This window comes from Panulirus ornatus, chromosome 5 (assembly GCF_036320965.1).
Source record: "Panulirus ornatus isolate Po-2019 chromosome 5, ASM3632096v1, whole genome shotgun sequence".
Lineage (NCBI taxonomy): Eukaryota > Metazoa > Arthropoda > Malacostraca > Decapoda > Palinuridae > Panulirus > Panulirus ornatus.
This window is the reverse complement of record NC_092228.1, coordinates 15,812,422-15,828,932: the sequence shown is the minus strand read 5'-3', so window position 1 is coordinate 15,828,932 and position 16,511 is coordinate 15,812,422. Positions and strand designations below refer to the sequence as shown.

At 41.6% G+C, this 16,511-nt stretch overlaps 1 protein-coding gene across 8 annotated transcripts in view; it reads right to left on the bottom strand.

Moving 5' to 3' along the window:
• The window catches only part of Cdep (Chondrocyte-derived ezrin-like domain containing protein), a 729,829-nt gene that overhangs the window by 25,151 nt on the left and 688,167 nt on the right, over positions 1-16,511 (bottom strand). For all 8 annotated transcript variants that reach the window (XM_071661711.1, XM_071661716.1, XM_071661717.1 and 5 more), the window contains one exon: positions 334-520. In XM_071661711.1, coding sequence (XP_071517812.1) covers positions 334-520 — 187 coding nt within the window. The remainder of the gene's footprint in view (positions 1-333; positions 521-16,511) is intronic.

Here is a 16,511-nt window from a genome sequence, read left to right as displayed (position 1 = left end):
CTCATTAATGAGCTTTTCACTCCAAAAGAGTCCATTTCTCTGCTACTCATGAATGAGTAATGGCTCAGTAATTAGTTTGCCTTTCTCTTTTACAGGGGTCTATGTAGAGGTTAAATTTATGTATGTTCATTGTATGCTCATAAATGCTGTGGTGAAAGACATGTATACTAATGAATGTTCTGAAGACTAGCCAAGCTGATTTTATATGTACAATTGAATAGTGAAACATTCCCTTCACTTAAAATGCAATCAAAACTGAGGGTATTTTCAAGCAAGGGCCTGATATTCTTTAGTTGTTGTACAACATACTGTAGAAAGAGGAAACAAACTCACGGTCAAGCAGGAGATGATAATGCTGGAGACGATGCAGAGGTTTAAGGATGAATGATGTCAGAGGCAAGTAGCAAACCTTCTGCATTTCAAAATCTCGATAAACTTGTTCAAATCGGCGGTTCTTGCGGAATGCTGACTCCAAGCCCTCCAAAATGCCATAATGACTCTCCAGGTACTGTTCATAAAACTGAGGAATGACAAAAAGGAAAGAATTTTTTGCATTAGCATACTGTGATAAAGCAGAAACTTCAGGAAAAAACAAAATCCACTTCAAAATGCTATATATCTCGGAAAGCAAAAATGGGTATGTTTGAAGGAATAGTGGTTCCAACAATGTTGTATGGTTGCGAGGCGTGGGCTATGGATAGAGTTGTGCGCAGGAGGATGGATGTGCTGGAAATGAGATGTTTGAGGACAATGTGTGGTGTGAGGTGGTTTGATCGAGTAAGTAACGTAAGGGTAAGAGAGATGTGTGGAAATAAAAAGAGCGTGGTTGAGAGAGCAGAAGAGGGTGTTTTGAAATGGTTTGGGCACATGGAGAGAATGAGTGAGGAAAGATTGACCAAGAGGATATATGTGTCGGAGGTGGAGGGAACAAGGAGAAGAGGGAGACCAAATTGGAGGTGGAAAGATGGAGTGAAAAAGATTTTGTGTGATCGGGGCCTGAACATGCAGGAGGGTGTAAGGAGGGCAAGGAATAGAGTGAATTGGAGCGATGTGGTATACAGGGGTTGACGTGCTGTCAGTGGAGTGAATCAAGGCATGTGAAGCGACGGGTAAACCATGGAAAGCTGTGTAGGTATGTATATTTGCGTGTGTGGACGTGTGTATGTACATGTGTATGGGGGGGGGGTTGGGCCATTTCTTTCGTCTGTTTCCTTGCGCTACCTCGCAAACGCGGGAGACAGCGACAAAGTATAAAAAAAAAAAAAAAAATATATATATATATATATATATATATATATAAATATATAATTATATATATATATATATATATATATATATATATATATATATATATATATATATATATATATATATAAATATATATTCTTCTTCTTCTTCTAAACTATTCACCATTTCCCGCGTTAGCGAGGTAGCGTTAAGAACAGAGGACTGGGCCTTTTTTGGAATATCCTCACCTGGCCCCCTTTCTTCCTTCTTTTGGAAAATTAAAAAAAAAGACAAGAGGGGAGGATTTCCAGCCCCCCGCCCCCTCCCCTTTTAGACGCCTTCTACGACACGCAGGGAATACGTGGGAAGTATTCTTAATCCCCTATCCCCAGGGATAATATATATATATATATATATATATATATATATATTTTTTTTTTTTTTTTTTTTGCTTTGTCGCCGTCTCCCGCGTTTGCGAGGTAGCGCAAGGAAACAGACGAAAGAAATGGCTCAACCCACCCCCATACACATAAATATACATACGTCCACACACGCAAATATATATACCTGCACAGCTTTCCATGGTTTACCCCAGACGCTTCACATGCCTTGATTCAATCCACTGACAGCACGTCAACCCCGGTATACCACATCGCTCCAATTCACTCTATTCCTTGCCCTCCTTTCACCCTCCTGCATGTTCAGGCCCCGATCACACAAAATCTTTTTCACTCCATCTTTCCACCTCCAATTTGGTCTCCCTCTTCTCCTCGTTCCCTCCACCTCCGACACATATATCCTTTTGTTCAATCTTTCCTCACTCATTCTCTCCATGTGACCAAACCATTTCAAAACACCCTCTTCTACTCTCTCAACCACGCTCTTTTTATTTCAACACATCTCTCTTACCCTTACGTTACTTACTCGATCAAACCACCTCACACCACACATTGTCCTCAAACATCTCATTTCCAGCACATCCATCCTCCTGCGCACAACTCTATCCATAGTCCACGCCTCGCAACCATACAACATTGTTGGAACCACTATTCCTTCAAACATACCCATTTTTGCTTTCCGAGATAATGTTCTCCACTTCCACACATTCTTTAAGGCTCCCAAAATTTTCGCCCCCTCCCCCACCCTATGATCCACTTCCGCTTCCATGTTTCCATCCGCTGCCAGATCCACTCCCAGATATCTAAAACACTTCACTTCCTCCAGTTTTTCTCCATTCAAACTCACCTCCCAATTGACTTAACCCTCAACCCTACTGTACCTAATAACCTTGCTCTTATTCACATTTACTCTTAACTTTCTTCTTTCACACACTTTACCAAACTCAGTCACCAGCTTCTGCAGTTTCTCACATGAATCAGCCACCAGCACTGTATCATCAGCGAACAACAACTGACTCACTTCCCAAGCTCTCTCATCCCCAACAGACTTCATCCTTGCCCCTCTTTCCAAAACTCTTGCATTCACCTCCCTAACAACCCCATCCATAAACAAATTAAACAACCATGGAGATATCACACACCCCTGCCACAAACCTACATTCACTGAGAACCAATCACTTTCCTCTCTTCCTACACGTACACATGCCTTACATCCTCGATAAAAACTTTTCACTGCTTCTAACAACTTGCCTCCCACACCATATATTCTTAATACCTTCCACAGAGCATCTCTATCAACTCTATCATATGCCTTCTCCAGATCCATAAATGCTACATACAAATCCATTTGCTTTTCTAAGTATTTCTCACATACATTCTTCAAAGCAAACACCTGATCCACACATCCTCTACCACTTCTGAAACCACACTGCTCTTCCCCAATCTGATGCTCTGTACATGCCTTCACCCTCTCAATCAATACCCTCCCATACAATTTGCCAGGAATACTCAACAAACTTATACCTCTGTAATTTGAGCACTCACTCTTATCCCCTTTGCCTTTGTACAATGGCACTATGCACGCATTCCGCCAATCCTCAGGCACCTCACCATGAGTCATACATACATTAAATAACCTTACCAACCAGTCAACAATACAGTCACCCCCTTTTTTAATAAATTCCACTGCAATACCATCCAAACCTGCTGCCTTGCCGGCTTTCATCTTCCGCAAAGCTTTTACTACCTCTTCTCTGTTTACCAAATCATTTTCCCTAACCCTCGCACTTGGCACACCACCTCGACCAAAACACCCTATATCTGCCACTCTATCATCAAACACATTCAACAAACCTTCAAAATACTCACTCCATCTCCTTCTCACATCACCACTACTTGTTATCACCTCCCCATTTGCGCCCTTCACTGAAGTTCCCATTTGTCCCCTTGTCTTACGCACTTTATTTACCTCCTTCCAGAACATCTTTTTATTCTCCCTAAAATTTAATGATACTCTCTCACCCCAACTCTCATTTGCCCTTTTTTTCACCTCTTGCACCTTTCTCTTGACATCCTGTCTCTTTCTTTTATACGTCTCCCACTCAATTTCATTTTTTCCCTGCAAGGTGAAGATTTGTATGGGTTTTCAGAAAAGAAGAGTGAATGTTGGGGTGAAGAGGGTGGTGACAGTAAGTGAGCTTGGGAAGGAGACTTGTGTGAGGAAGTACCAGAAGAGACTGAGTACAGAATGGAAAAAGGTGAGAACAATGGAAGTAAGGGGAGTGGGGGAGGAATGGGATGTATTTAGGGAATCAGTGATGGATTGCACAAAACATGCTTCTGGCATGAGAAGAGTGGTAGGTGGGTTGATTAGAAAGGGTAGTGAGTGGTGGGATGAACAAGTAAGATTATTAGTGAAAGAGAAGAGAGAGGCATTTGGATAATTTTTGCAGGGAAAAAAATCCAATTGAGTGGGATATGTATAAAAGAAAGAGACAGAAGGTCAAGAGAAAGGTGCAAGAGGTGAAAAAGAGGGCAAATGAGAGTTGGGGTGAGAGAGTATCATTAAATTTTAGGGAGAATAAAAAGATGTTCTGGAAGGAGGTAAATAAAGTGCGTAAGACAAGGGAGCAAATGGGAACTTCAGTGAAGGGCGCAAATGGGGAGGTGATAACAAGTAGTGGTGATGTGAGAAGGAGATGGAGTGAGTATTTTGAAGGTTTGTTGAATGTGTTTGATGATAGAGTAGCAGATATAGGGTGTTTTGGTCGAGGCGGTGTGCAAAGTGAGAGGGTTAGGGAAAATGATTTGGTAAACAGAGAAGAGGTAGTAAAAGCTTTGCGGAAGATGAAAGCCGGCAAGGCAGCAGGTTTGGATGGTATTGCAGTGGAATTTATTAAAAAAGGGGGTGACTGTATTATTGACTGGTTGGTAAGGTTATTTAATGTATGTATGACTCATGGTGAGGTGCCTGAGGATTGGCGGAATGCGTGCATAGTGCCATTGTACAAAGGCAAAGGGGATAAGAGTGAGTGCTCAAATTACAGAGGTATAAGTTTGTTGAGTATTCCTGGTAAATTATATGGGAGGGTATTGATTGAGAGGGTGAGGGCATGTACAGAGCATCAGATTGGGGAAGAGCAGTGTGGTTTCAGAAGTGGTAGAGGATGTGTGGATCAGGTGTTTGCTTTGAAGAATGTATGTGAGAAATACTTAGAAAAGCAAATGGATTTGTATGTAGCATTTATGGATCTGGAGAAGGCTTATGATAGAGTTGATAGAGATGCTCTGTGGAAGGTATTAAGAATATATGTTGTGGGAGGCAAATTGTTAGAAGCAGTGAAAAGTTTTTATCGAGGATGTAAGGCATGTGTACATGTAGGAAGACAGGAAAGTGATTCGTTCTCAGTGAATGTAGGTTTGCGGCAGGGGTGTGTGATGTCTCCATGGTTGTTTAATTTGTTTATGGATGGGGTTGTTAGGGAGATGAATGCAAGAGTTTTGGAAAGAGGGGCAAGTATGAAGTCTGTTGGGGATGAGAGAGCTTGGGAAGTGAGTCAGTTGTTGTTCGCTGATGATACAGCGCTGGTGGCTGATTCATGTGAGAAACTGCAGAAGCTGGTGACTGAGTTTGGTAAAGTGTGTGAAAGAAGAAAGTTAAGAGTAAATGTGAATAAGAGCAAGGTTATTAGGTGCAGTGGGGTTGAGGGTCAAGTCAATTGGGAGGTAAGTTTGAATGGAGAAAAACTGGAGGAAGTAAAGTGTTTTAGATATCTTGGAGTGGATCTGGCAGCGGATGGAACCATGGAAGCGGAAGTGGATCATAGGGTGGGGTAGGGGCGAAAATCCTGGGAGCCTTGAAGAATGTGTGGAAGTCGAGAACATTATCTCGGAAAGCAAAAATGGGTATGTTTGAAGGAATAGTGGTTCCAACAATGTTGTATGGTTGCGAGGCGTGGGCTATGGATAGAGTTGTGCGCAGGAGGATGGATGTGCTGGAAATGAGATGTTTGAGGACAATGTGTGGTGTGAGGTGTTTGATCGAGTAAGTAACGTAAGGGTAAGAGAGATGTGTGGAAATAAAAAGAGCGTGGTTGAGAGAGCAGAAGAGGGTGTTTTGAAATGGTTTGGGCACATGGGGAGAATGAGTGAGGAGAGATTGACCAAGAGGATATATGTGTCGGAGGTAGAGGGAACGAGGAGAAGTGGGAGACCAAATTGGAGGTGGAAAGATGGAGTGAAAAAGATTTTGTGTGATCGGGGCCTGAACATGCAGGAGGGTGAAAGGAGGGCAAGGAATAGAGTGAATTAGATCGATGTGGTATACCGGGGTTGACGTGCTGTCAGTGGGTTGAATCAGGGCATGTGAAGCGTCTGGGATAAACCATGGAAAGCTGTGTAGGTATGTATATTTGCGTGTGTGGACGTATGTATATACATGTGTATGGGGGTGGGTTGGGCCATTTCTTTCGTCTGTTTCCTTGCGCTACCTCGCAAACGCGGGAGACAGCGACAAAGCAAAAAAAAAAAAAAATATATATATATATATATATATATATATATATATATATATATATATATATATATATATATATATATTTCCGTTCTGTACTCAGTCTCTCCTGGTACTTCCTCACACAAGTCTCCTTCCCAAGCTCACTTACTCTCACCACCCTCTTCACCCCAACATTCACTCTTCTTTTCTGAAAACCTATACAAATCTTCACCTTAGCCTCCACAAGATAATGATCAGACATCCCTCCAGTTGCACCTCTCAGCACATTAACATCCAAAAGTCTCTCTTTCGCGCACCTGTCAATTAACACGTAATCCAATAACGCTCTCTGGCCATCTCTCCTACTTACATAAGTATACTTATGTATATCTCGCTTTTTAAACCAGGTATTCCCAATCATCAGTCCTTTTTCAGCACATAAATCTACAAGCTCTTCACCATTTCCATTTACAACACTGAACACCCCATGTATACCAATTATTCCCTCAACTGCCACATTATTCACCTTTGCATTCAAATCACCCAACACTAAAACCCGGTCTCGTGCATCAAAACCACTAACACACTCATTCAGCTGCTCCCAAAACACTTGCCTCTCATGATCTTTCTTCTCATGCCCAGGTGCATATGCACCAATAATCACCCATCTCTCTCCATCAACTTTCAGTTTTACCCATATTAATCGAGAATTTACTTACATTCTATCACATACTTCCACAACTCCTGGAAGTAAGGGGAGTGGGGGAGGAATGGGATGTATTTAGGGAATCAGTGATGGATTGCGCAAAAGATGCTTGTGGCATGAGAAGAGTGGGAGGTGGGTTGATTAGAAAGGGTAGTGAGTGGTGGGATGAAGAAGTAAGAGTATTAGTGAAAGAGAAGAGAGAGGCATTTGGACGATTTTTGCAGGGAAAAATTGAAATTGAGTGGGAGACGTATAAAAGAAAGAGACAGGAGGTCAAGAGAAAGGTGCAAGAGGTGAAAAAAAGGGCAAATGAGAGTTGGGGTGAGAGAGTATCATTAAATTCTAGGGAGAATAAAAAGATGTTCTGGAAGGAGGTAAATAAAGTGCGTAAGACAAGGGAGCAAATGGGAACTTCAGTGAAGGGCGCAAATGGGGAGGTGATAACAAGTAGTGGTGATGTGAGAAGGAGATGGAGTGAGTATTTTGAAGGTTTGTTGAATGTGTTTGATGATAGAGTGGCAGATATAGGGTGTTTTGGTCGAGGTGGTGTGCAAAGTGCGAGGGTTAGGGAAAATGAGTTGGTAAACAGAGAAGAGGTAGTAAAAGCTTTGCAGAAGATGAAAGCCGGCAAGGCAGCTGGTTTGGATGGTATTGCAGTGGAATTTATTAAAAAAGGGGGTGACTGTATTGTTGACTGGTTGGTAAGGTTATTTAATGCATAACTCTATCCATAGCCTACGCCTCGCAACCATACAACATTGTTGGAACCACTATTCCTTCAAACATACCCATTTTTGCTTTCCGAGATAATGTTCTCGACTTCCACACATTCTTCAAGGCTCCCAGAATTTTCGCCCCCTCCCCCACCCTATGATCCACTTCCGCTTCCATGGTTCCATCCGCTGCCAGATCCACCCCCAGATATCTAAAACACTTTACTTCCTCCAGTTTTTCTCCATTCAAACTTACCTCCCAATTGACTTGACCCTCAACCCTACTGTACCTAATAACCTTGCTCTTATTCACATCTACTCTTAACTTTCTTCTTTCACACACTTTACCAAACTCAGTCACCAGCTTCTGCAGTTTCTCACATGAATCAGCCACCAGCGCTGTATCATCAGCGAACAACATCTGACTCACTTCCCAAGCTCTCTCATCCCCAACAGACTTCATACTTGCCCCTCTTTCCAAAACTCTTGCATTTACCTCCCTAACAACCCCATCCATAAACAAATTAAACAACCATGGAGACATCACACACCCCTGCCGCAAACCTACATTCACTGAGAACCAATCACTTTCCTCTCTTCCTACACATACACATGCCTTACATCCTCAATAAAAACTTTTCACTGCTTCTAGCAACTTGCCTCCCACACCATATATTCTTAATACCTTCCACATAGCATCTCTATCAACTCTATCATAAGCCTTCTTCAGATCCATAAATGCTACATACAAATCCATTTGCTTTTCTAAGTATTTCTCACATACATTCTTCAAAGAAAACACCTGATCCACACATCCTCTACCACTTCTGAAACCACACTGCTCTTCCACAATCTGATGCTCTGTACATGCCTTCACCCTCTCAATCAATACCCTCCCATATAATTTACCAGGAATATATATATATATATATATATATATATATATATATATATATATATATATATATATATATATATATATATATATGTATACTTATGTATATCTCGCTTTTTAAACCAGGTATTCCCAATCTCCAGTCCTTTTTCAGCACATAAATCTACAAGCTCTTTACCATTTCCATTTACAACACTGAACACCCCATGTATACCAATCATTCCCTCAACTGCCACATTATTCACCTTTGCATTCAAATCATCCATCACTATAACCCGGTCTCGTGCATCAAAACCACTAACACACTCATTCAGCTGCTCCCAAAACACTTGCCTCTCATGATCTTTCTTCTCATGCCCAGGTGCATATGCACCAATAATCATATATATATATTCTTACAATTTTCATATATATATATATATATATATATATATATATATATATATATATATATATATATATATATATAAAAATATATATATATATATATATATATATATATATATATATATATATATATATATATATATATATATATATATATCATATGCCTTCTCCAGATCCATTTGATAGAGATGCTCTGTGGAAGGTATTAAGAATATATGGTGTGGGAGGCAAGTTGTTAGAAGCAGTGAAAAGTTTTTATCGAGGATGTAAGGCATGTGTACGTGTAGGAAGAGAGGAAAGTGATTGGTTCTCAGTGAATGTAGGTTTGCGGCAGGGGTGTGTGATGTCTCCATGGTTGTTTGATTTGTTTATGGATGGGGTTGTTAGGGAGGTGAATGCAGGAGTTTTGGAAAGAGGGGCAAGTATGGAGTCTTTCACCCTCCTGCATGTTCAGGCCCCGATCACACAAAATCCTTTTCACTCCATCTTTCCACCTCCAATTTGGTCTCCCTCTTCTCCTCGTTCCCTCCACCTCCGACACATATATCCTCTTGGTCAATCTTTCCTCACTCATTCTCTCCATGTGCCCAAACCATTTCAAAACACCCTCTTCTGCTCTCTCAACCACGCTCTTTTTATTTCCACACATCTCTCTTACCCTTACGTTACTTACTCGATCAAACCACCTCACACCACACATTGTCCTCAAACATCTCATTTCCAGCACATCCATCCTCCTGCGCACAACTCTATCCATAGCCCACGCCTCGCAACCATACAACATTGTTGGAACCACTATTCCTTCAAACATACCCATTTTTGCTTTCCGGGATAATGTTCTCGACTTCCACACATTTTTCAAGGCTCCCAAAATTTTCGCCCCCTCCCCCACCCTATGATCCACTTCCGCTTCCATGGTTCCATCCGCTGACAGATCCACTCCCAGATATCTAAAACACTTCACTTCCTCCAGCCTCTCACCATTCAAACTCACCTCCCAATTGACTTGACCCTCAACCCTACTGTACCTAATAACCTTGCTCTTATTGACATTTACTCTTAACTTTCTTCTTCCACACACTTTACCAAACTCCGTCACCAGCTTCTGCAGTTTCTCACATGAATCCGCCACCAGCGCTGTATCATCAGCGAACAACAACTGACTCACTTGCCAAGCTCTCTCATCCCCAACAGACTTCATACTTGCCCCTCTTTCCAAAACTCTTGCATTTACCTCCCTAACAACCCCATCCATAAACAAATTAAACAACCATGGAGACATCACACACCCCTGCCGCAAACCTACATTCACTGAGAACCAATCACTTTCCTCTCTTCCTACACGTACACATGCCTTACATCCTCGATAAAAACTTTTCACTGCTTCTAACAACTTTCCTCCCACACCATATATTCTTAATACCTTCCACAGAGCATCTCTATCAACTCTATCATATGCCTTCTCCAGATCCATAAATGCTACATACAAATCCATTTGCTTTTCTATGTATTTCTCACATACATTCTTCAAAGCAAACACCTGATCCACACATCCTCTACCACTTCTGAAACCACACTGCTCTTCCCCAATCTGATGCTCTGTACATGCCTTCACCCTCTCAATCAATACCCTCCCATATAATTTACCAGGAATACTCAACAAACTTATACCTCTATAATTTGAGCACTCACTCTTATCCCCTTTGCCTTTGTACAATGGCACAGTGATGGATTGCGCAAAAGATGCTTGTGGCATGAGAAGAGTGGGAGGTGGGTTGATTAGAAAGGGTAGTGAGTGGTGGGATGAAGAAGTAAGAGTATTAGTGAAAGAGAAGAGAGAGGCATTTGGACGATTTTTTGCAGGGAAAAAATGCAATTGAGTGGGAGATGTATAAAAGAAAGAGACAGTAGGTCAAGAGAAAGGTGCAAGAGGTGAAAAAAAGGGCAAATGAGAGTTGGGGTGAGAGAGTATCATTAAATTTTAGGGAGAATAAAAAGATGTTCTGGAAGGAGGTAAAAAAGTGCGTAAGACAAGGAGCAAATGGGAACTTCAGTGAAGGGCGCAAATGGGGAGGTGATAACAAGTAGTGGTGATGTGAGAAGGAGATGGAGTGAGTATTTGAAGGTTTGTTGAATGTGATTGATGATAGAGTAGCAGATATAGGGTGTTTTGGGTCGAGGTGGTGTGCAAAGTGCGAGGGTTAGGAAAATGAGTTGGTAACAGAGAAGAGGATAGTAAAAAAGCTTTGCGGAAGATGAAAGCCGCCAAGGGCAGCAGGTGGAAAGGTATTGCAGTGGATTTATTAAAAAAGGGGGTGAACAGTATTTTGACTGGTTGGTAAGTTATTAAATGCATAATCAATCCATAGCCCTACGCTCGCACCCAAAACAACCTTGTTGGAACCACAATACCTTCAAACATACCCTTTTTTTGCTTTTCCTCCGAGATAATGTTCTCGACTTCCACACATTCTTCAGGCTCCCAGAATATTTCGCCCCCCACCCCCAACCCTAAGATCCACTTCCGCTTCCATGGTTCCATCCCGCAGCAGATCCACCCCCAGATATCTAAAACACTTTACTTCCTCCAGTATTTTTTCGCCAAATTTTTCAAACTTACCTCCCAATTGACGTGACCCTCAACTCTACTGTACCTAATAACCTTGCTCTTATTCCACATCTACTCTAACTTTCTCTTTCACACACTTATAACCAAACTCATCACCAGCTTCTGCAGTTTCTAACATGAATATCAGCCCACCAGCGCGGTATCATCAGCGAACAACATCGACTCACTTCCCAAGCTCATCTCATCCCCATCAAGACTACATACTTGCCCCTCTTTCAAAACTCTTGCAATTTACCTCCCCTAACAACCCCATCCATAAACAAATTTAACAACCATGGAGACATCACACATCCCCTGCGCAAACCTACATTCACTGAGAACCATCACTTTCCTCTCTTCCTACACATACCATGCCTTTACATCCTCAATAAAACCGTTCACTGCTTCTAGCAACTTGCCGCCCACACCATATAATTCTTAATACCTTCCACATAGCAACTCTAGCATCTACTATCATAAGCCTTCATCAGATCCATAAATGCTACATACAAAGCATTTGCTTTTCTAAGTATTTCTCACATAACATTCTTCATAGAAAACACCTGATCCACACATCCTCTACCACTTCTGAAAACCACACTGCTCCTTCCCCAATCGATGCTCTGTACATGCCTTCACCCTCTCAACCAATACCCTCCTATAATAATTTATCCAGGAATATTATAATATAGATATATATATATATATATTATATATATTTATACATATATATATATATATATATATCTAATATAAGTAATACTATGTATATCTCGCTTTTTAAACCAGGTATTCCCAATCATCATCCTTTTTCAGCACATAAATCTACAGCTCTTCACCATTCCAATTACACCACTGAACACCCACGTATACCAATTAATTCCTCAACTCCACATTATTCACTTTTGCATTCAATCACCCAACAACTAAAACCCGTTCTCGTGAGCATCAAAACCACTAACACACTCATTCAGCTGCTTCCCAAAGACACTGCCTCTCATGATCTTTCTTCTCATGCCCAGGTGCATATGCACCATAATCACCCATCTCTCTCCATCAACTTTCAGTTTTACCCATCGAATCGAGAATATACTGATACATTCTATCACATACTTCCACAATCCTGGAAGTAAGGGGAGTGGGGGAGGAATGGGATGTATTTAGGGAATCAGTGATGGCATTGCACAAACCCATGCTTCTGGCATGAGAAGAGTGGTAGGTGGGTTTGATTAAAAGGGTAGTGAGTGGTGGGATTAACAAGTAAGATTATTAGTGAAAGAGAAAGAAGGCATTTGGATAATATTTGCAGGGAAAAAACTCCAATTGAGTGGGAGATGTATAAAAGAAAGAAGACAGAAGGTCAAGAGAAAGGTGGCAAGAGTGAAAAAGAGGCAAATGAGAGTTGGGGAGAAGAGAGATAATAATTTAGGGAGAATAAAAAGATGGTCTGGAAGGAGGTAAATAAAGTGCGTAAGACAAGGAGCAAATGGAACTTCATGAAGGGCGCTAAGGGAGGTGATAACAAGTAGTGGTGATGTGAGAAGAGATGGATGAGTATTTTGAAGTTTGTTGAATGTGTTTGATGAAGAGTGGCAGAGCTAGGTGGTTTTTGGTCGAGGTGGGTTGTGCAAAGTGGCAGGTTAGGGAAAAATGAGTTTGGTAAACAGAGAAGAGGTAGTAAAAGCTTTGCAGAAGATGAAAGCCGCAAGGCGCTGTTTGGATGTATTGCAGGAATTTATTAAAAAAGGGGTGACTGTATGTTGACTGTTGGTAAGGTTATTTAATGCATAACTCTATCCATAGCCTACACGCCTCGCACCTACAAAAAAACATTGTTTGGAAACACACTATTCCTTCAAACATACCCATTTTTGCTTTCCGGGATAATGTTCTCGACTTCCACACATTTTTCAAGGCTCCCAAAATTTTCGCCCCCTCCCCCCACCCTATGATCCACTTCCGCTTCCATGGTTCCATCCGCTGACAGATCCACTCCCAGATATCTAAAACACTTCACTTCCTCCAGCCTCTCACCATTCAAACTCACCTCCCAATTGACTTGACCCTCAACCCTACTGTACCTAATAACCTTGCTCTTATTGACATTTACTCTTAACTTTCTTCTTCCACACACTTTACCAAACTCCGTCACCAGCTTCTGCAGTTTCTCACATGAATCCGCCACCAGCGCTGTATCATCAGCGAACAACAACTGACTCACTTGCCAAGCTCTCTCATCCCCAACAGACTTCATACTTGCCCCTCTTTCCAAAACTCTTGCATTTACCTCCCTAACAACCCCATCCATAAACAAATTAAACAACCATGGAGACATCACACACCCCTGCCGCAAACCTACATTCACTGAGAACCAATCACTTTCCTCTCTTCCTACACGTACACATGCCTTACATCCTCGATAAAAACTTTTCACTGCTTCTAACAACTTTCCTCCCACACCATATATTCTTAATACCTTCCACAGAGCATCTCTATCAACTCTATCATATGCCTTCTCCAGATCCATAAATGCTACATACAAATCCATTTGCTTTTCTATGTATTTCTCACATACATTCTTCAAAGCAAACACCTGATCCACACATCCTCTACCACTTCTGAAACCACACTGCTCTTCCCCAATCTGATGCTCTGTACATGCCTTCACCCTCTCAATCAATACCCTCCCATATAATTTACCAGGAATACTCAACAAACTTATACCTCTATAATTTGAGCACTCACTCTTATCCCCTTTGCCTTTGTACAATGGCACAGTGATGGATTGCGCAAAAGATGCTTGTGGCATGAGAAGAGTGGGAGGTGGGTTGATTAGAAAGGGTAGTGAGTGGTGGGATGAAGAAGTAAGAGTATTAGTGAAAGAGAAGAGAGAGGCATTTGGACGATTTTTGCAGGGAAAAAATGCAATTGAGTGGGAGATGTATAAAAGAAAGAGACAGTAGGTCAAGAGAAAGGTGCAAGAGGTGAAAAAAAGGGCAAATGAGAGTTGGGGTGAGAGAGTATCATTAAATTTTAGGGAGAATAAAAAGATGTTCTGGAAGGAGGTAAATAAAGTGCGTAAGACAAGGGAGCAAATGGGAACTTCAGTGAAGGGCGCAAATGGGGAGGTGATAACAAGTAGTGGTGATGTGAGAAGGAGATGGAGTGAGTATTTTGAAGGTTTGTTGAATGTGTTTGATGATAGAGTGGCAGATATAGGGTGTTTTGGTCGAGGTGGTGTGCAAAGTGAGAGGGTTAGGGAAAATGATTTGGTAAACAGAGAAGAGGTAGTGAAAGCTTTGCGGAAGATGAAAGCCGGCAAGGCAGCAGGTTTGGATGGTATTGCAGTGGAATTTATTAAAAAAGGGGGTGACTGTATTGTTGACTGGTTGGTAAGGTTATTTAATGTATGTATGACTCATGGTGACGTGCCTGAGGATTGGCGGAATGCGTGCATAGTGCCTTTGTACAAAGGCATATTTTTTTTTTTTTTTTTTTTTTTTTTTATACTTTGTCGCCGTCTCCCGCGTTTGCGAGGTAGCGCAAGGAAACAGACGAAAGAAATGGCCCAACCCCCCCCCCATACACATGTACATACACACGTCCACACACGCAAATATACATACCTACACAGCTTTCCATGGTTTACCCCAGACGCTTCACATGCCTTGCTTCAATCCACTGACAGCACGTCAACCCCTGTATACCACATGACTCCAATTCACTCTATTTCTTGCCCTCCTTTCACCCTCCTGCATGTTCAGGCCCCGATCACACAAAATCTTTTTCACTCCATCTTTCCACCTCCAATTTGGTCTCCCTCTTCTCCTTGTTCCCTCCACCTCCGACACATATATCCTCTTGGTCAATCTCTCCTCACTCATTCTCTCCATGTGCCCAAACCATTTCAAAACACCCTCTTCTGCTCTCTCAACCACGCTCTTTTTATTTCCACACATCTCTCTTACCCTTACGTTACTTACTCGATCAAACCACCTCACACCACACATTGTCCTCAAACATCTCATTTCCAGCACATCCATCCTCCTGCGCACATCTCTATCCATAGCCCACGCCTCGCAACCATACAACATTGTTGGAACCACTATTCCCTCAAACATACCCATTTTTGCTTTCCGAGATAGTGTTCTCGACTTCCACACATTTTTCAAGGCTCCCAAAATTTTCGCCCCCTCCCCCACCCTATGATCCACTTCCGCTTCCATGGTTCCATCCGCTGACAGATCCACTCCCAGATATCTAAAACACTTCACTTCCTCCAGTTTTTCTCCATTCAAACTCACCTCCCAATTGACTTGACCCTCACCCCTACTGTACCTAATAACCTTGCTCTTATTCACATTTACTCTCAACTTTCTTCTTCCACACACTTTACCAAACTCAGTCACCAGCTTCTGCAGTTTCTCACATGAATCAGCCACCAGCGCTGTATCATCAGCGAACAACAACTGACTCACTTCCCAAGCTCTCTCATCCCCAACAGACTTCATACTTGCCCCTCTTTCCAGGACTCTTGCATTTACCTCCCTTACAACCCCATCCATAAACAAATTAAACAACCATGGAGACATCACACACCCCTGCCGCAAACCTACATTCACTGAGAACCAATCACTTTCCTCTCTTCCTACACGTACACATGCCTTACATCCTCGATAAAAACTTTTCACTGCTTCTAACAACTTGCCTCCCACACCATATATTCTTAATACCTTCCACAGAGCATCTCTATCAACTCTATCATATGCCTTCTCCAGATCCATAAATGCTACATACAAATCCATTTGCTTTTCTAAGTATTTCTCACATACATTCTTCAAAGCAAACACCTGATCCACACAGACATATACATATATATATATATATATATATATATATATATATATATATATATATATATATATATATATATACATATATATATATATATACATATATATATATATTTTTTTTTTTCCAAAAGAAGGTACAGAGAAGGGGGCCAGGTGAGGGTATTCCCTTAAAGGCCCAGTCCTCTGTTCTTAACGCTACCTCGCTATCACGGGAAATGTCGAATAGTAT